We start from the raw sequence: 21471 nt of genomic DNA, 5'->3' as shown, positions 1-21471 counted from the left end.
TGGAATAAATGTTAAAAAGTAAATTTGATTTCAATATGCTTGAGGGAATTGTGCTTGAGGCTTTTACAGAAACAGACGTAACATAAAAACACGATGTTACACCTACTAGCCCGAAACCAACGTTTACTTATGTAATTTCATTTGGCCTGTCCACTTTCTACACAATGAACATACAATTGGTGAAAAATACTTTCCTCAAGCAAGCACCCATCAGCAGAACATTTTCAGAAATCTTGCTTGATTCAAACCAATCGGTTTTACTTGCATTTACCAGAGCTAAATACCTAAACATATACATTCCATCCTGTTAGGCTGTACATAGCTTGCACTGAAGTCACTGTAGCGGCAATCTTGAAGCACGTCTTGCACAGTGGAAGATCGTGATCTGGTCTTATCTCGAGTAGCACTGGAAAGCTGAGAGCAGTAACCCAGAAAAGGCTGTGGTGACGTCAGAAGCAAGCCTAACAGTTCACTTGTAGCCTTGTGTTCTTGTCTTGTTGCAGGAAAATTTCTATTTCTTCCAGTCAGCGTACGCCATCCGCGACATTGAGCACATCAAGCTATTAAACCCAAGTAAGCGCAATACACTGATACACTGCGCTATAGGAACCTGTATCGGAAAAATTAGGCCGCTGAGATCGGCCTTTTTCTCTTACTCCGAACACGTATTAGGAACGAAATCTAATTACATTACCTCACACCCTCAACCTGGAGACGTGAGATGCTAGATAAGTGCTACTTATTGTATGTCTACTGGCTTTGTAATTTTAAGTGAGCGGGTGACAAACTTACTCTTTCAAAAAAACATGGTTTGATGGATTTATGGTGCAAGGCGAACGAGGCCAAAGAGACCCAAACAAGCTAACACTTTAAATTCGCCGGTAATCCGCAAATTTCCCATATTCCTCTGAACTCGCGCCTCGGTAATGACAAGGAATGTGTTTTATTTAGAAACTATTTCGTCTTGATCGAATTCGGGCCCGGTGCGCGGCAAGGAAACGTTCAAGGGCTCAATTTTAGCCGTTATACCTGCGCTGCGGTTCTTACTAAAATTAACTAATCGTACTTGCTGCTAACTACAAGGCTTCTTTGTTTCTGGACGATATGCTACTTACGTGGGAGATTGTGAGAAGCAATACGCTCTTCATCATACCGCCTACTTCGGTTATGCGTTTTTCCCCTTTGAGGGCGACGTTGTTTGAGCTCCAACAAAAGTCTTTGTGAACACGAGAGGGGCCGGGGAACCGTTCGCATTCTTTTTAATGGCTGACACAACCAGATCGCGCGCTCGCGCTGCGAGGCGATCTTCTTCCTCTTTAGGGCAGATGAGGGTGACATTTAACACTCTTTGAGCCACAATGAAGAGGTTCTTGAGTACCCTGCTTCTCGAAGGGGCATTTACCCATTCGAGCAGCAAGTAACCCCTTCAGACTGGCTCAGACAAGAATAAATTTCTTGCTACAGTAAATAAAATCACTAAAGCTCCAAAGAAAGTCACTAAAGCTCTAAGTTGAAACTGCCCGTATGAAAACGACCGAAACGTTGTCGGGTAATTGAGGTATGTTTAGCTCAGCGCCGGAACTGCGGCCGCTGTCTCTTGTTGACAGCATGCGGACTAAGCCGCCCTCACCCCCCACCCAATCATCTGTTCGTATAATGCGCAGGAATGCTTGCGAACAGGCTCCAGGCCTTCAGTCGCCGCAGCTTCACCTTTTACTAGATGTCTCTCACGGAGTTTCCTCTATGCTCCCTCCTGTTTTATGAGCTGTATTGGAAGCGTTCAGAGATGCTTGTGGCCTGCGCTAGCACGACTGTGGGTATTTGACCCTATATCCGACGAAGTGTTAGAACTCTTTGAAAGAAAAAGAAGTAATGAACGATGCGAAGTTGGTTCACTGACATTTTTTTTTCTTTTTGCTCCAAGACTCCCAAATTCCCTGAACCTATTAAAGATTGCCTATTTCCCTTTTGGCCAGAATTACGCCTGAAAATTCCCCGAAAAAGGGAAAATTCCCCGCACGAAACATCACTGCCTCCCGGTTATCTCTACTCGATTATTGGTTCCATTTTTTCGCATTCCCTGAAGGGCACGCACACACAGGCGAACCGGCCCATCATCAAGGGACAGACTCCGGCCAGACTAGGGACGCCAGCTCTGGCAAAGCACCCGGCAAGACGGTACTTTCCTGACTATTCTTCCGTACTGTAAACTCAACCAGCACACTGCTCACGTATCTGCCGTTAAGCCCTCCCTTAGTAGGTTCTCTTGCGCTGGACGAACGCACAGCTAGTCACGTGGTACCGTGCCCGGATTTCTCCGAGCAAGCCAAGCGATGAAAACGGCGCAACTCCCGCGCCGGTGGCTGAAAGTCATTTTGCCCGGCTTCCCCACAGTACCATATATTCTCGGACTCGTAGCAGGAATTCCGTCACTACCAAGCAAGTCTAGCCCACACCAGGCTATACGTCTCTTTCAACGTCTACCTGACGAGACCACCGTCACCATAAACTGGACTCCCGGCCAGACCTTCAGTGGAATGAAGCGGCCCACGCCACAGCCCGAGCAGTGCCCTACCTGGAATTTTCCACCGATGGAGAAATGATACCACCACGGCGCATGAACGGCCCCGACCTCGAAATTTTCTTCGATAATACGCCTTTCTACCTCCCTACACCTTTACCTCGTCACGTCACCCCTCTTCCCACCCCACCAGAACAAACCAGCAAGCCATAGTCTATCGCCACCTTCAGACGTACCGATACCTACACTACAATCACGTAATCCTCCACCAGAACGCGCCCTTGGAAATACCAACACTGCGACACCCCGTAACCCACATTCCAACTGATATACTATTGTCTCAACTGCCTTAACCATCCCCATCCTCTACGCTTGAACAGTGGGACACAGCTGACAAGTTCGGACCCGGCCCAGCAGAGGGACTTGGTTTCTGGGGCCATTGCGTCGGGCCAGTCATGAGGCATCCTACACCCTTTTTTCCTTTCCGTTGCTTTAATAAACCTTTACTACTACTACTAGTAAACCTTTACTACTAATTCACTACTACATCAAGCGAAACAGTCATACACAAATAAGTATGGGCCCTTACGGCACGGCACAGCATATACCCCTGTGTGCTCATGGTCTACTTTTATTTTTAACCTGATGTTCTGTGCGTTTTTCATACCTTACGAGCCACATCTGTGTTGGATTGCACGCGCACTATTTCAATGTGTTTATTCACCGCCGAAACGTTTCGCAGTAAGCGGAATGACAATACAATTCCAAAAGTACGTCGAAAACGTAGCAACCTGCGCACTATTCCACAAGAAAGTGGATTAGGATGAATAAAACAGCTCGCCGTAACGACAACAATATTTCTATGTAACTTGTGGGGTTCTGCCAAAGTGTAAAACGAAAGGACGTTTATGAATATCTAGACAGTCCGATATTATGTAAGCTATCATCCGTGCTTTATCCGCCGTAGCTCCTCATCAGGATACATAGGTAAATGTTGCGGACGTTACAATTTTTGTTTTCACAAAAGTGTTTCTCTAAATCTTATCCATATTACTACGATACGCACGGCCGTCTGTCAGGTGAATGCGTACGATATCTCCAGTTTTGCCCATATTACACTCCAATGGCGCCTCTGATTGTGTTTAGTGTCTAATGTTAAAACGGGGGCCGTTACTTGTTCATGATTAATTTACTTGAAATGCTGTCATATTGTTGCGAGAGTTACACAAGAGATGGCTCAGTGTTCCAGTGTTCGCTAGAGTTCCTGTATATCGCGTAGCGCAAGAGTTGCGCGTCTCATTGCCACACGCCGCGGGTTCCAGTTCGACAGGAAACCCTGCTTACAATGCTGCGTACGAGATACCGTATTCAGTCAGATCTGCTCCATTGAGCATCGGCGGTTACGGCAGCGGCGGCCGCTAAGTTGATAAGCAGTCGACTATCGCACGCCAACTTTTGTCCGCACCCCTCCTCGCCACTCCTCCTCGCCGCTGCCGCTAGCGCGGCGGCTCGGCGGGAGCTCCTATATGCGAGACAGGTGGCTTTCCCGCACGACCTAACTCAAGATGGCGGATGGACGCGCAACTCAGCTCCCCTAGGCTAGTTATATACAGGAACTCTAGTGTTCGCATAGCTGCCCATGGCATTTCCGTACGAATCGTATCAATTTCACCACGTTATTTCATTGCAGCTATTCCTAATTGCCTACCTCCGCAAAATTTGCTTGCTCGACAAGACATAATTCAGGAAAATCTTGGCTACCGTACGCAAAACAATCAACTATAGTCTTAGGTAGTCTCCGTCCTTACGGTCCCCGCATTTTGAACTGCTCGTATTACAAGGGATGAAAGGAAAAAACGCCACGCGCTGATTTTTACTTCAAACCTCGACCTCCCTTGTGCCTAAAGGAGTACTGACACGAAGTTTCAAAGCTGAGATAACTATGTAAAACGCTTCTTTTTTATCAGGAGATATCTCCCAGCAAGTTTCAACAGCAACCGTTCAGCGAAGCATATTTAAAATCCCTTTTAATCTTCGCCCGCACGAGAAAGCCCAGAGCGGGCCGACGTGACATCATCTGCTACGTGCCCCAAACTGCCGCCGTCGGGGCTCCCGTGACGAAGCCGACGCGCTGGCTGTGGTTGGCGCGCGCTGCTCGGGCGTGTGTACACGTCATGGTTTTGGGACTGACGTCATGCTGCCCGGGCCTGTGGGGACGGCGAAGACCTCGGCTGGTCTGGGCGCGCGCGTGCGCTCGCTCGCGCGCGCTTCCAGCGAGGCAGCGATATTGCAAGAATGGTGACGCCATGTGATACATGCTGTCATGGCGGCCGCTCGGCGTTTTTTTGTCGAAACCGAAACTGGCACGAATAAACGACGCCGTAAATGAATGTTTACGCTGCGCTTGACCGTCTAATCTGTCATTCTATGATTAGATGGCTGGTAGGCACGCATAGCAGCGAAAAAAACGTAACATAAAAATTTCGTGTCAGTACTCCTTTAAAAATTATTTATTGGCTTTATTCTTGTTTTTGTTCAAATATTGCCACACGTACACCACTACCCGTTCTTTTGACTGTCTTGTCACGCTTCCGCGCTTTGTCACTAAGTAGTGAGCGGCAAAATACTGTGCATCATTATAAACGACAGTACCTACCATTCCGAGGTACGACCGATTTGGCTTCCCGCGAGAAGTACAGGCCCGTGAAGATTACGTGAGTGCACAGCCCGGGGGGAAGAGAATCCAGGCCCAGAGATGCCTCGGAAAGGACGCACAGCAGGTTTTCTGGCATGAAAACAGGAGACAAACATTACGGCAACATGGCTTTTACACAGTGCCCTCGGTTCTCTCATTTGGGTTATCTCTTTATTGTGGAATAATTACCACGCAATGGTTGTCTTTAAAATGGTTTTATACAAATCTACTTCAAGTAGCCATGACCTGTTTGCCGGGCTCCCGAAGGCAATGGCAGAGGCTAGACTCGAACTACTTGAGGCGATCAGAAATCTCATTCACTTCTGATAAAGAAGCGGCCGCAAATTCTTCGCATTGTTTTAGTCTTTATGTTAAGGGCCACTCAAAGCACGGCACAGAGTACCAGCCACTCGTACTCTATTTTACCTTAGCTCTTTCAAAATTGCTTTATCGCCACAAAATTAACTTGGACACACAATGAGCTCTTCCTTCCAGACTAGAAAACTCAGTTCATCTGGCTGTTTGAGCTAATTGCGCAGTTATAATTATAGCCTCACAAACACAGTAGGGGAGCATAGGTTGTGAGTTGCCCCTTTCATTTTTTAATTGTATAAATTGAATGATTGAAGTTCACGTCAATATTGGCATTGTACTGTTTTCGAAATAGAACATCCTAATTTTTGAAGTTGTGTTTTCCTCAGTGTCCTTTCAGGGCTCATGGGTGCACTGTTCGCATTCTTTCTGCAGATTTTATTAACACAACAAAAACAGGCAAATAGGTGAGTGGCCGTACCTGGCAACTCAGGCAAAGTCGGCGGGGGAGCTGCAAAAAACGAAAACCAATCAACGCCTTCTGGCCACTTCTGCTGGCATGTGTTAATGATAAATCCATGTGACGTTCGCCATAGGGTTGGGATCATTACTTACGCGGTTCCGTTGTGACGGTTTCTTGGGGTTTAGGTACTTGTACCTCCGTGTCTGGTCATGGAAAAATGCGAAAATTAAGAGTGATAAAAACCACTTCCTCATCGACTATACAAAACCGCAATAGCAAAATTACCGCGAAGCACGCAAGCATTTGAGGCCTATCAGCAGTGATCGGAAAGTATCCTAGAAATGAATACAATGAAGACTCGAGAAAGAAAAAATGCACCCACGATCACTATACTCCTTAATGCAAAATTCAGGCGCAGCGCGAGCTGTCTTATCGGTCACGGCGCATATCTGCTGCGTGACAGCAAGTGGTCCCGTGATCAACCAACGCACGGCGGCGCGCGCTACGCTGCTGTTATCTCGCAGAGCATCGCCGCCGCCGCACAACGTGTTCTTGCAAAATATGTTTGAACCTCCCGGGTAAGTTTCACGTGGTTCGGATTAGCTAGGTAAGGGAAGCAGAGAGCATGTTGTCGCAAATCGGATTTGAACCTCCCGCGCGAACGTCACGTGTTTTGGATTGGCGACGAACGAAACAGCGTTTGGGGAGGGAGAGGCATGGAGGGCGCTTCTTTGGGGACGCGTGAAACCAGAGTGAAAATGGGGAGGCAGTGAGAGATGACGCAATAGCCACGCGTGCCGCCCTCTTCCTGACCTTACACTAGACGCTCTTCTCCGTTTTCTTTCGGCCGTCGCGGCTGCGTTCAGTCACTCGGTTACGAGGACGCCTACGCCGCGAAGCCCAGCTAACGGCTGCAGGAGAGCTTCGCCCTAAAGACGCGCAAGTCGCATTTGTGGCAACGATACATACCCAAGCTCTCCCGAATGGCGACAAGACGTGAGAATGCAGCTCGCTTTTCACACCTTCCGTCTGAATCTTCATATTCGGCGTAGAAGGTTGCCACACACAAGGACGGCAGCAGCTTTTTGAGGAACTCCACCTGAAACCATTACGCGTGCTTATACTGCAGTAACCGCAAAAAATAAAAACAAAACTAACTTTAACCAACGCCACCTGTATCACATTTTCTAGCACGTCCGGTGATAATGGCAAAACATCCGCGGTCCAGTTGTTCTCTCCTGCCCTCTCACTAGCCTTCCGGCACGCCTCCATTCTCAGTATTGTCCGCAGGCCAACAGCGCTTCGCGCAAACTTTACAAAACGATTTACAGGATTCGCCGAGCTTTCGCAAGGTGGCGGTCTGACACCTCTGGGTTTAGGGCTCCTTGGACGCCTAGTGGACCGGCAGACATGCCTCAGGCGTCTCAGCTGCTCCCATTGGGAAGCAGCTGACGCGACAGGCAACGTTATACAGGCGGCGTTGATTTGGCCTATGGGCCCACGGTTCCGCATTGCTTTAGGGCCTTCGTAGTCAGGCAGTTTCCTGTTCTGCCTATAACTAGCTAAGTTTGGTACATCCCGAGTCCACATAAAACTACCCTAGAAGAAGTGAAACACCGCAAAGAGCGATTGCGTCAAGCATGTCATGTGAGAACGGAAGGTTCGCTTTAGGCTCTGAACCGAAGCCTGAGTTAATTCTATGCGCAAAAACATCGCGGGAATGTTAGCCCAGGAGAGGTGCACACATCGAGTGAACATGTGCTGGAGGTGATCACCTTGGTCTGTTAGTTGGGTAGCCCGACAGTGCAACTAAGAAACTGCGCATGTCAATAAAAAGCTTACCTTCATCTTCAAGGTGTCTTCATTCTCAAAGGTCTGGATGTGGCTCGCATTTTGCTTGTAACAGGAAAGGGAGCTGTCATAAAATATATCGGGACGCCCAAACGATGGACAAACCTGCAAAAGACCAGTGGCGAGAGTGTCTGCACGTGATTGCATCTTTATATGTAAGGCCACATGCAGAATAGCAGGTCACAGACGATCACTTGCATTGCTAGGACAATACATGGCTTACAATTGAAAAAAAAATGCCAGGTTTACACGTAGTACAAAAGGAACCTTCAAGATTTTACCTTAAAACAGGTAAAGCCATTCAGGCAATAAGTATATCCCTGTTATAGCCGCGCCTCTTTCTGCATTTAGATAGCCATCTTAGATTGACCCAAACGACGGTATGTATACATTAGCCTCAGCATCGCAATCAATTTTTATATTTATTGCCACATTTTTAGTTCTGCGCCGTCAACTCAAACTGCTCACCTCAGAATAACTGACTGCAGTCTCTCCCAGGCATTTACTGCCAAGCTTAAACGTATTGCTGGCAAGTGTGAAGGTCAGCACGGCCAAGTTCAAAGATATGCACAATTCTGTTGCGTTTCGCAAGGGTGCGGACAGAGTCTTCATAACCTTCGCCGTCTCAACCTGCAAAAAAGAGAATTATCGAGTCAGGGCACGTTTTATTCGAATTTTTTTTTTCAGATACCATGCGAAACAGTGAAAAACAAGGAATAGAAACAGAGGACTGGAGCAGTGATAGTACAGAAAGTAATTGGAAATTTCTTGAAGGAATGAAAAAATGGCGCGTTAATGGTGATTTGTAAAGGTGCAGTGCGGCGGTTGTCATCGTAGAACAAAAACGAAAGCCAGCGTGTAAAGGCAAGAGGGAAATCGAGGCCGAGACGAATAAATGCAAGGCCGAGCCTTCAGATTAAAAAATTCACAATTCTGCTGTGAACTCAAACGTGTATAAACAATAAGCAGGGAATCTGAAGATTGTGAGTAGACAGCGTTTCTCTGAATTTAGGCATCCCAGTTTTCTTGTAAATCAACTAAGTTTCCTCCAAAGTAATAGCATTCCTTGCTGTAATGCCGAGCAAACAGAATTGAACGTACCAAGGCAGACAGCGGGCTTTGAGTTCTTGAAGATCCTGATGGATGCATGACGTGACATGGAGTCTCGCCCAACTTGTGATGGCCCATGAATATCAGCATGTCTACGTGCCTATCGGAAAATTGAATGCATCATCACAATACGGTCCCTCTCTATTACACACTAAAGGGCGGCCTATCTCCTCGAATCTTTCAACGCACACAGAAAAATAAAGAACGGGCCGTTAAGTGTGCTGTTTCAGCCTCACAGGACTATTTCAAGCTAGGCCATGGGCTATGAAGGCCCGAATACAATTAGCATGTCACTGAACTAGAAAAGCCTACCACCTTCGAAAGTGCGCTTCGCTGGCGGCGAAACTACCAAAAGTCGCGAGTAGACACTAAGCCCTTTTTACCTTTTTAAGGCTCGTATTGTACAGCATCCGCTTCAGGAACACAGATGCTAAGTAAGAATACGCTCTTGTGGAAAAAAAATGAACAAGGGCGAAAAGGCAGTTGCACGCCTACAATACGAGCCGACAGACAACCAGTTGTGATAACTAAAATAGTTTGCCCATTTTTAAAATTTGAACTAGGTTGGCCGTTTGCTTTCATAATATAGCGACAACGATTGCTTTCATTTTCAAAATGAGAAGCGCACATATCTCTCTTGACAATAGCTTTTTTTCTTGCTGAGGAGGGGGGGCTCATCAAAGACCAATTATTAGAAATTTAAGCTATTACAATGGCAAGAAAAACGTCTTACTCCTTTTGCAGGAAAAGTAAGTCGGTGATCTTCCTGTGAGGCGGTATTCCTAGAATGATGTATAATTTCCCAAGGGCTCGGCTCATCTGTTCAACTTTGCGAATTTGCTGCATGGAGAAGACAAGAGGGAATTTATGAGCGAGATCACGACAGCTAAACTCAAAAATTCGACGACGGTCAAAGAGTGAAAAATTTTGACAAACAAATTAAGAGGCTGTTACATCAACGTAATTTGGTTATTCAGCGTCGCCTGTAAAGCGACAAAATACAGAAATTATAAGGAAGTTCCACCTTAAATCTAGTGGCAGCCTCTTGCGAAAACTCACGGCCAACGAGTACGTAACCAATTACCGCGTAGAATATTTAAACCTGAAAACAACGCCACATTTTATTAAAGTGTACCTTTAAATAAAAAACAAAGATGCAACAAGATTGCAAGTAACAAAACAATTCCAGAAAAATTAACCTGAACCCTTTCGCGGTAATGCAAAAGGGTAAGATCAATGCTTCAAAGAAGCCAGCAAGCAGCCTTTGTTGTATGGGCTATGCATCTTATGTTTGCCATCTTAACCATAAGCGCAAAACTCTGCCCCCCGGTTTTACTTAAAACGCGTGCAAGTTTAAGGGCAAAAGACAATTTTTGACTACCTTCGGAGCTCCCGCCCGGTTGGTACATTGGCAGGCTTTATACAAGAGGATTCAATGACACCAGTGATACGAGTGTACGCCGAAGCAACACGCGGGCTACGAGACGCGTCGCATGGAAGGGCTCCGGATTAATTTTGACCACCTCGTGATCTTTCACGGTCACCTAAATCTCGACAAAGAGCCATTTTTGGTTTTGTCCTCCATGAGAAAAGCAGCTACAGCGGCCGGGATCAAACCCGCGTCCTTGGGCTCGAAAGCACAGCGCCTGTGCCACCGAGCCACCACAGCGGTTGACCTTAGGAGATTTTTCAAAGTAAATATGCCAAAGCGCTGACAAAATACACTTTATACTGACACATTTATATTAATGTAAGAGCGCAAACTTAAGCGCTTCCTCAGAGCAAACAGACAAAGAAGCACCTGTTCCTTAAACTGCAGTGCAGTTTAAAGCACAGGCCCATTCGTAGTAGACCGTACAGTGTACTAAAAGGGATGTGTGTCGTTCGGGGCCGGTTAGGGGGTTCCTTTTGAGATGAGATGTTCTGCTGAGGAACTCTTGTAAGCAGCGCCCCTCGGCGGCCGCTGCCTACGAGTTTGTTTCAGAAGTTTTGTGTGTTAAATTAATCCTTACTTAATGGTCTAAATAATCTTATTTCCTTGTTTAATGGTATAAAGTTTTATAAAACCCGTAATATTTAGTTTGATTTGAAAACTTGTAGGTGGCGCTGGTCACAACAGGAGTTCTCTGGAGAACGCCTCTGCTCCATACAATTTTTTCATCGCAAAAGAGACGACACACCTTACTTTCTAGTACACTGTACCTAAATCCCGTCCTGTAGTAGAAGACGTGCACCAGACAAAACAATAATCGTAGCTCGAATGCTCTCGAGACAGGCAACTCCCCAGTTAAAGACAGGAAGGCGAAACTAATGAGGTCATAGCAATGTTTTTCAAGATGTTTCTGAAAGCTTTTTAGCGCGTGCCTATTTGAGTGTAAAAAGAATGGTTGTTCGAATAAGCGTGGAGAAATCATACGGAGGAGTTCTTCCACATACATACAAACACGCGCGCATTAGGAAAACTTCAAAAGCTTTCGTTAATAAAAATCACTCGGATTAACTGCATTATACACCCCTCCGTATATTTGCTTAATTGCAAAGTTGCCTATCTCCGCAACACTTGAACGACATTTTTTTTTTTTTTTTGTGGTGCGCGGTATATACGTAAGGCCTGAGAAGGCAGGTGGTCCTTTACGTTTTTCCCGTGTAGTTTGTGCTTTTGCATCATTATTAATGTATACAAACTCGTCCAGTTCTCCGCCGTTCATACTGACACAACGTGCCGATATGTTTCTCAGCAAAATTGATATTGAAAGACACGTAGAAAATCGTTACAACTCACCTTGATAAAACGACGGACATCAGGTTGCGGCCATCGCTGTGTCAGGATTGCCATCGTGTTTAGACCCTTCATCCGAATCCAGGACGTGCTTTCGATTGCAAAAGGTTCGTTAGTTGCGATCACAGCGGCTGCCAATCCAGCTCCAACTAGTCTCACGTGACTCGATAGCGTCGCAAAGCGATGCAATGAATCCTCTGCAAAGGGCAACAATGACATGCTACAGGTTTCCTAGTTATGTACGAGCCGAAAAAAACAGAGCAAATTAAACTGAAAATGTCCACAGAAAGAAGCACGCGCTGGAATTCCAAATAGCTTTGCTGGTATTCTCAGTCGCTCCTCCCCTCAAGATTCCATTGGAGGAGACCCGCAGACTATTCGTGTGCTTCGAAACGGGATTGTCGTACATAACTTCCATTCATCGTGCAGGCTTTCACCCACCAATGCCGAAAATAAGCGGTGGCAGTAATTTTAACCACGGCACGGTGCCAATGGTGCTCATGCCTGAAACGCTGACATGTCTGCTCTTGGAAACGTAGTTCACCTCATTCCTACACCGTTTTTTCTAGCGTAAGCATTGCGGAATCCTCCCCTAAGCAGAGGGGAGTGGGCAAATGCAGTGGCGAAGAGACTGAGGGCCATGTTCTGAGTCCCTCCTCCATTCCACTTCCTCCCTCCACTCGGCTGAGCAGAGGACTTCGCAGGGCTTTGTGTAGGAAGGGCTCTAAATGCCTCTGACCTCAGGTCAAAATACAAAGACTGTACAAATACAAATACAAGCAACAGATATCAGGACGAGAGGTCATACAGAGTACTAAGGTTGCAAATAAATGGCTTTTATAGCATGTGGCGGTCGGTTAGCGTGTTACCCCGTCCTGTGGTAGATAACAGGAACCAGACAAAAAAATGTTGTTGATCCCTCTTTCATAGGAACCGGTAAAACGGGAAAGTGAAATGTGCGTAGCAGTTGTATGTTTATTGTGCATCGATATGAACTTGCACATCGCTATTTATATTCCGTCAGTATGGCACAATTATACTCATCAACGTTACACAATGGATTGCACGCGCCGGAGCATTCTGTAAATCCGAATGAAACCACAGGCGCTCCCAACCCATCCGTGCGAACGAAACCAAACGAGTTGTCATCCAATTGTTTGGTGAACGCACGGTCCGCTGCAGCGAAAGGAGCAGCGGACCGTGTCACGACCGCGGCATTCTCAAGTCGGCAACGTTGCCTTACAGGATTCGCCACAGCTTACAATGCGCGTACACGTACACGTATGCGCTGGCATCGAGGCGCAAACTGTCGGCGCCCAATAGCGCCATGATGCACTACTTCGCTTCGCCTCTCCTGGACGGCAGCATCATCTGAAGTGAAGGATATAAGGCGTGTTCGCCGTCCTATTTACGCGTCTGTTCATAGCCTAGTTGCGAGCGCGTTTTGTACCTCCCGTTGCGGCGAAAGAGTTCGCGGCTCGAATACCGGCGTAGCCGCGTCAATCCAACTTTTTCTTCCGATGTCATTTCCGTGACGGATATGACGTCAGTGGGATCTTGGTGGATCTCGGCATAAAACACGTTGGTGTTAACATCTTATCTGGAATGTTCTAGAGACAGGCAACTGCCCAGTTAAGCAAAGATGGGAAGAGCAAACTAATGCAGTCATCATAATTTCTAATACACATGTTTCTGAAAGCTCCCTAGCGCGCGCGTTTAAGTTTGTGTCTTCTCACCCTACATGACGTGTGTTGCATCAACGTTCTCTCATCAAGGAGTGCCAGATTGTACAAAAAGTTTGGTTGCGTTATCCGCACCAACGCGAAGGTTCTCTGATTCAATTTTCACGTCCACCTAATACGAACACGTCGAAGACCTTCTTATTAGGAAACTCTGAGCGCGTAGCATGCATAGTTGAATCGTCTTCATAGCACATTGCAGACGGCTCCAGCGGGAAACAAAATCCATAACTGTCTCCTACGGACGCCATGTCCCAATCAAACAACCCGCAGACTATTCGTGTGCTTCGAAACGGGATTGTCGTACAGAACTTCCATTCATCGTGCAGGCTTTCACCCACCAATTCCGAAAATAAGCGGTGGCCGTAATTTTAACCACGGCACGACGCAAATGGTGATCATGCCTGAAACGCTGACATGTCTGCTCTTGGAAACGTAGTTCACCTCATTCCTACACCGCTTTTTCTAGCGTCTTAAAACAATTTTGTGCGTATTTTAATCAAAATAGCACACCGTGGTTCAGACAGCTAATACTGTTTTGCCTCTAGCGTGGCCCAGGCTATCCATGCGCTAAGCGATGTTGGCAGGTACGAAGCATGCCAGCAGTTCTAATTCGGAAAGGTATTGCCTTTATATCCGTTTCACTTTCTACTTGTGCACAAATATCGCTGTTGTTTCGTCGGGTGCAAAGACAGTGGCGTACCAACTGAAAATGAAACCTGAAGGTTGCAAAGGCGGCACCATTCAGCAGGAATCGTTAGCTGCTGATGCTTACAGAATACGTCAGGAAACATGCAATGGTTTGGACTCACCCGAACAGTTTTTTGAAGCTGAAGGCGAAGCTAACGGTAAACTACCCGCCTTCGAGTCTACAAGTCTACTTTGCCGTGCTCAGAACAGGTGACACCAATCCTTCCTCAAGGACGAAACCCACTGACGTGCATACGCAACATCACGCCTGTCACCACTCCGGCCCAGTGCTCCTCTAATGCTAACGGTAGAAACTTGATATTCGATTACTTATTACTAATACCATTAACAACGTTTCCCGGGAGGAAACTACTTAAAGGAGCCATGAAGAGAAAATACAACTTGGTTCTATTTGAAAGAACTAGGATTCAGTATCTCACTCAGCTCCATTACAGCCCCAAAAGATGTTTTTTTAACGAAAAAAAAGCAAGAAGGATTTAAAAACTTTCAAATTTTGCGCCACAGTGACGTGTTATGAGCAAGAATGACGTCATACGGGCCTACAATAAAACATAATTTTCAGTGCGTTAACTGCACGTTATCATTACAGTGATGCGGTCAAATGGCACCAGAGGCCCCATTGCAGACGTCCAGTCATGTATTGTCGCGACAGGTCAGTTAGGCGGCCGCCAATCGCGCAAACAAGGTTCCGTGACGTCATGGAAAAGTTGCGGGAAATTGGCTAGGGTGTCGCCACGGCTTCACACGTTTTCTTCAATATCTCCGTTATTTGTTCGAAGATTGCGATGATATTGGTATCATTGTTATCGGGACTAAGCAGTCTTTCTGATAAACCCAACTTGTATTATGTCTTCATGGCTCCTTTAAAACAGCGCTGCGCGCGACCTTGTCCTTCATAGCATTTATAAAGCGTCCTTTAGAACACCTTTATATTCTCATTGCCTGCCCGATGATTATGCCAATTTAACGGCATAGCTCCACTTAGTCATTTAAAAAAGAAGCTCCGTAAGTACTTGTCAGCATAGGTGGACCTATTTCACGCTATCTTTAGCTATAACTGAATGGCCCGATCTTTCATACGAGCACTCATCCCACCATTAACTATTTGTCCAAAGTGTTACGACCACAATTGGAACACTTTAAAAGATTTTATGAACAAACCGCTACTCGCTTCGCACTAACTTCACACGAAGGTCTCGTTTTGTGGTCTAGTTTTTTTGACACTGGTTGCAACGACGGTACTTACTTGTTTATTTTGGTAAAAAATAAAAACAATTGCTGCCTATGGTAAAATGGCGGCCGATTTGTACGTGCGGGCCAGTGCAAGCTGATCTTGGAAGTTGGAACGACGGCGCCACCTTGAGTATGCAGAGGGAAAAGGACGATTGGGATTCACCATAGAAAGGAGCCACGTGAGGCAGCAGACGATCAAAAAAGCTCTCTTGTCACTATTTTACGGTGCTCACGAATACTTGCATAACAGGTGACACCAATCATAATATGTTCCCATGGTTCATTGTTGCCAATAAACGTTAGATTTGTTTACACACCTGCTTTCACATTTTCTGATGGTCTGTTACCCCATTGGGTTCCTTCCTAGCGTCGGAGGAGTCAAATGAGGTAGCAGACGATCCGAAAACCTGCTTTCACGTTTTCTAATCGTCTGCTACCCCATTTGACTCCTTCCTGCCGTGGAAGGAGCGCGAGTCCACATCGCCAGTTTTGCTCTGCATACCTCAGATGACGCCGTCGTTCCAAGATCAGCTTGGAACGACGTGGGTATATTAAAAACATGGGTATATTAATTTCTTGTTTCTTGGCAAGATGACGCGTCATCACCCGGCTACAAAGGGAATACCACTATCAATCATCATCATCAGCAGCAGCAACAGCAGCTTGCACTGGCAACACATCCTAATCGGCCGCCATTTTCCCATTAGTGAAAATTGTTATTTATTTTCAGAAAAATTGTAAGTACCATCGTTTCTCTGGGTGTCAAACAAAATATACCACAAAATTCAACATTGGTGTGAAGTTTCAGCGCGAACCGAGCAGTGTTTCGCCAAGGAAAAAAATTTAAGTGCTCTAATTATCGTCATATCACCCTGTATTTCGTGCACTGCTTCCATGACCACTAAACGGAAATCACTTCACACGAGTCTATATCAAGGTACGCGGATGCAACACCAGCGCGAATTCTTTAGTTGCACGTGTCGGGAGATTGTTTCGACAGCGTAGCTAACGCCGCCACACCCCAAAACTCCAACTGCTATGTGGGCACCTCCAGGTGGTATATGTTCTTATCAATAGTCATGAAAGTCACACATTTTTTAGCCGAAAGCGATCTGTCGTAATTATGTATCGCGATTTCAACGGCCGCGTGAAAGGTTTTGCCTACATCGTGCTCATTGCGCTTCAATAAATTTGCTCCTGGAAGCGAAATTCTATTAGCAGGAAACGCTTTACGCCACCAAAGTTCACGAGAAAAAGGAACTTGTGAGGAATATAAGTATTGAATCGTACTCGAGGAGAATATAAATAATAAACTTCATTTTCGATGAATATCACGGTGTATTTGGTTCCGTATCATAGTTTAGAATATTTTACACACCACAAATATGCCGCCAGACGATAAGTGTTAAAATGATCCTAAATGGGTGGAGTGGAAGACGAGGTATAACGAGCAAGAAAACAAGAAAGCGTCATTTCGGTTCTCGATTAGCTGTCACAGGCGATCTGTACAATTAGCTGCCAACAATTAACAAGACAGAGCTGTCGCAACTCGCGGTACATTCGTTGCGCTGTAGCGAGACACTCACCATCGTCGGCGTGCAAGGCATTCTTGGTGCTATCGTACGAGATGTCGGTGTAAATGGCAGCTGAGCAGAGGCCTGGCGGTGGTAAGATGCCCTCTTTGATGGCCCCGCTGAACACGCATACGATCGATCCGCCAGAGCCTGTGAAAAATTACCACACATTACATTTCACAATAATTCACAAAATCCACTGCCTACGCAATACTCGCGTTTTGGCGTTTCAAACTGAGGCGCTTAATACTTATCAAATTAGTGCAGCGCCCATAACATGCTATTCTAAACAGTTGCAGCTGCCTGGCGATCATTGAAACTCGAAGGGACCGCAGGATTTTGTTTGAATTATCAGAGGTTTGAATTATCAGTTCTCATAAATATCACTCGGGGTAACATGCCAATTTGTGTTTTAGTGAAACATTCACATAGAGCGGTATTTCATCATACAATAGTCATGCACAATACTGGAGTGCTATTCACGCTTTGATAAAAAACATGAATGGATGTCTGCTTTGTCTATGCATGAGAGTTCAAAAAGTATTCGATGCCAGCAAGGACAACGAGTTTATTCCATGAGTTTTCTGCTGTGATCAGGAACTTGCGCATCCCAGCAATAAGCTGAAAGGATGCAAATGTGCAGCTAGAAGTTGCACATTCAGCAGACATTTTCCGGCAAGGACAAACGAAAAGTGCTAACTAACCGAATTTACACAATGAAGCAGTTAAAATTAAGCGGCTTGAAAATACAGGGACAACGAGCCAACCAATATGGCGAAATTTGTTTAAATTAATAGAAAGTTTGAATTATCCTAGTTTGATTATCCAGAGTCTAGTGTATTTGGAGCCGCTTAGGATAGCCGTGACTTCGTTAAGCAAGGTTCGATAATTGAGTGGAAAAATTAGATGCAGGAAATCTTAGGGTTTCTATGTGTGAGCAAGGAAGAGCGGTTCACTCAGTAGGGATAGTGAAACTGTTTGCGCTGTTACCGATACATGATGGCAGTTGTACGTGCACTTGCTGAATTTAGTGGAAAAACGTTTCACTATTTGCTTATTTATTTCTTTAATCGGATTTTATTTTTTTATTTATTTGTTTGTTTATTTATTTATGAACTTTAAATTGTTTATTTGTTTATTGGTTCGTTCGTTCGTTGGTTTGTTCAAGTGTCCACCAGCAGCACTAGGAATATGCGTAATAGTAATCTGGCCTTTATCATCTGGGCATGCCTCCAGGAACCTTTTCCCGATATCCCTTCTAAGGAGAGGTGGAGGTCCCACTTCACAGCCCGGACCCGGAGGTACAGAGGGCGGAAGAGGTCGCCGAAGGGCCCGAGATCACGTGCCTAACCAGGGAAGGCGTTCTAGACGGGCGGACCTTCAGCCCCTTCCTCAGCCGAAAAAGTTATCTCTATCTCTCTCTCTTTCTCTCTCTGGAGTATAGTGAATAGCGAATCGTAATGTACTACCGCACACACACACCACCCAACACACCCACAACACACACACATGCACACACACACGAACACACACACAACACGCACGCACACACACACACTCGCACTCACCCACACATACTCGCATGCGCACACACGCACGCCCGCACACACGCACGCACACACACACACACACACACACATACACACACGCACGCACACACAAATTACACGCGTAAGATATTAAAATTACTATGGTTGTATTTAGAAATTAGTGGGTGCAAGATGGAAACTAGAAGTATCCATAAGCATGTATCCATGCGGACTTTTATTAGGCTTACTGCGTTCGAAAGGCGTGTAGTCGCCATTTAAATATTTCCCTCCAGAGATGAACACTGAACACGCCCCTACTGGGGCTCAGTAGACTGACAGAACAAACCACCGTTCGTCATACAATGCAGAATAATTTGATAGGCGGCACGGTAAAGTTTCCATGTTCTCGAGTCATAACTAAACCAATATATGCATTTAATTGTTTGAGCAACCGTACGAGAGGTCATCTTCTTTCGTTTACATTACCGTGAGACAAAGTACTATTGTGTTAAAGTATTGCGTACCTTTTATGTGCTCTAAGGCAGCACATGCCCATTGCAATTGCTGCTAAAACTGAGGACTCTACCAATGGAGCAATAAAATTGCCGATGGCTCAATGACTTTCACAAAGTACACTACGAACTATTTCTTTGCGTTTCCTGAACCATATAGAGACAATGGCAATCATAGCATATGCAGCACTTGAGCGTTATCTCAGCGGTGTAAAAAGCACAAATTAGGATATTGCATTGAATGTCGGCCACGCGAGTGCTTAACTAATTTCTTCGAGTGATCGTTTGTCGTGATATCACGAGTTTAATTTGGGGTTAGTACGTTTCCACTTCCACAAGTTTTGACTTCTGGTAATGCATCCTTGGGCATAAGAACACACAGTGCATCCAGTCGTGAGCTTTCTGCACATCCAAGCGACACAACCATCCCACCACGGCGACGTGACATTGGATCCGGACACACGCGATTACATCGAGCACGTCAGCAGGCCTACCCCTCACATTGCGTGCAGCAGTTGTCGCTTGTATTTTTGTTGATTTTGTCCCTTTTAAGCCGGCCTTTTTGCACTACTGCGTAATAACCAATTCAATGCTATTTTGTTTGCCTTAAGTAGGGCTGAGCGCAACAATTCGTTGAGAAATGTGGACACGTTTTTGCGTTAGAAGGCGTAATGCCATGTAGCAATCAATGTTCATGTTGCGCCACAAAAATTTATATTTCACCTCTAAATGCTTTACTGAAAAAAGTTATAAACCACTGATATCAACGGCTTTATTATATCAAAGAATTCCATTGAATCTACCACTAAATTGGCTTTGCAGGGGAAAAACCGCTTTCTTGCTTTGCAACACGCAAACAGCACAGATCTCCGAATGGTTCCTGCGACAGACTCGTGGCTCAGAATCCAGTACATCGTCCAAAACTAATTTAGCCCGTGCACGAACTCACCTGGTTTTGTTCCATAGCGATGGACAGCCGCTCTGGCTCTGTTGGAGCTTCCCGTACCTGAAACAGTTGCAATGTTTAAACACGCCCGGCATAGTTGTTTTTTGCGCAAAGCACCTACACTATACGGGGAACTGCGGCAAAAAAACAGAACACACATGCGCTTTAAGTTATGAGCTAACTTTTATCTCTCGATGCACATCGCCTTCCCGGCGTTACGTTTACCAGTGAACAAGAGCTTAAATGTTTCAGGGAGTGGTTTTACAACAGCGGCTACAGTACACCACTGTTCCGAAGTTATCACGTTTCAATGCGTTCGAAATTGCAGCCAATCACAAAGCTCCATCTATATCTCCTAAGCTGCACAATCGCCAAATGGGTGTAGTTTGAGGAATAGCCAATGTTTACCTCAGTGTCGGCATATACCACACCCACACGTGCCGCACCATGTATCCCTCCATGGCATCTCCCCTACGTCATCTGCACCTGACTGCCCCCGCTGTGACACTCTTAACACTACACCGTTCCTGTCTCGATGTGCCCACTGAGCGATGCCCCCCCCCCCTACCACTCCCCCTACCTTTACTACAGACCGATGGGAGAGTGTGTTGCGCAGTCGTCAGCTCGAAGATCATGAATTCCTGATCGCCCAGGCGAAGGCGGCGGCGACAACGCGCGGCCTACCCAACTAGGATGGCCACCAACCGCTCCTAACTCTTTCTCTACCGTTCCGTCTCCTTTTAGTGCAGAGCACTTTAAGGGTTCGCCTTGTCGTCGTAGCTCGCTGTAACGCTCCATGTCAAGTGACTGCAATAATCAGGCGCCGCAGCGAGATAACGGGCCCAAGTAGAGCTCGGCGTACCCGTCGTAGGGCGTTCCGCAGAGGCTTCGAAAACCAAGCGGTTTAAATAGTCATAACCGTTCTAAACTCGTGAACCACTGGACCTTGTCATACATCTCCTAGTTTTTTGGCGCAAAGAAAAGTGCAGGTACATTTGAGGCAAAATATAGGTAATTAACCCGCAGCACTCGCGTTAATGTAGTTATGAACGTTGGGTGGGTTTTTACCATAGTAAGTGAAAAAAAAAGTGGCAGTGCAGCGCTGGCACGTGCGGGAGGCATTGCAAGCACAAAAAGAAGAGATCTCCCGCTGGCGCTGTTTCAGTCAGGGGCGGGAAACGTGAATTGCAGTCACAGCCGAGGCGGGAAACGTGAATTGCACTGGGTGGTAACACTGAGCGTACAACGGCGCTACAGCCCATTATGACGAATCACTGCTCTTGTTCTTCACTTCCGACAGCTTTCGCGTTGAGTGGAACGGCTTTAATTTTTTTTACGAGTCAACGTTTTGCAGCAACAACTTTCCCTTTAAGAACTTTAATCGCTCATGGACGTCAGATAAACGGCAAGTCGAGAATAAAGTCTGATTATAAGCAGCCGGCATGAAGCACTTTGCGTTAAGAAAGAAATCTAATAATCAGCTTCGCTTATTTCAG

The 21471-nt window shown here is 46.0% G+C and overlaps 1 protein-coding gene across 1 annotated transcript in view; it reads right to left on the bottom strand.

The window, feature by feature from the left end:
* LOC144153308 (uncharacterized) overlaps positions 1 to 21471 on the bottom strand; it is a 340475-nt gene that overhangs the window by 205456 nt on the left and 113548 nt on the right. The window contains exons 42-52 of the mRNA XM_077684958.1: positions 19979 to 20035; positions 17001 to 17138; positions 11735 to 11928; positions 9686 to 9792; positions 8944 to 9052; positions 8311 to 8472; positions 7834 to 7947; positions 6961 to 7090; positions 6144 to 6194; positions 6010 to 6039; positions 5178 to 5306 (exon numbers count right to left, since the gene is read on the bottom strand). Of these exons, the coding sequence (XP_077541084.1) occupies positions 5178 to 5306; positions 6010 to 6039; positions 6144 to 6194; positions 6961 to 7090; positions 7834 to 7947; positions 8311 to 8472; positions 8944 to 9052; positions 9686 to 9792; positions 11735 to 11928; positions 17001 to 17138; positions 19979 to 20035 (1221 nt within the window). The remainder of the gene's footprint in view (positions 1 to 5177; positions 5307 to 6009; positions 6040 to 6143; positions 6195 to 6960; positions 7091 to 7833; positions 7948 to 8310; positions 8473 to 8943; positions 9053 to 9685; positions 9793 to 11734; positions 11929 to 17000; positions 17139 to 19978; positions 20036 to 21471) is intronic.

This window comes from Haemaphysalis longicornis, unplaced genomic scaffold (genome assembly GCF_048455015.1).
Source record: "Haemaphysalis longicornis isolate Haplotype H1 unplaced genomic scaffold, Haemaphysalis longicornis Haplotype H1 scaffold_9, whole genome shotgun sequence".
Taxonomy (NCBI): domain Eukaryota; kingdom Metazoa; phylum Arthropoda; class Arachnida; order Ixodida; family Ixodidae; genus Haemaphysalis; species Haemaphysalis longicornis.
This window is presented reverse-complemented; position numbering and strand designations above follow the sequence as displayed.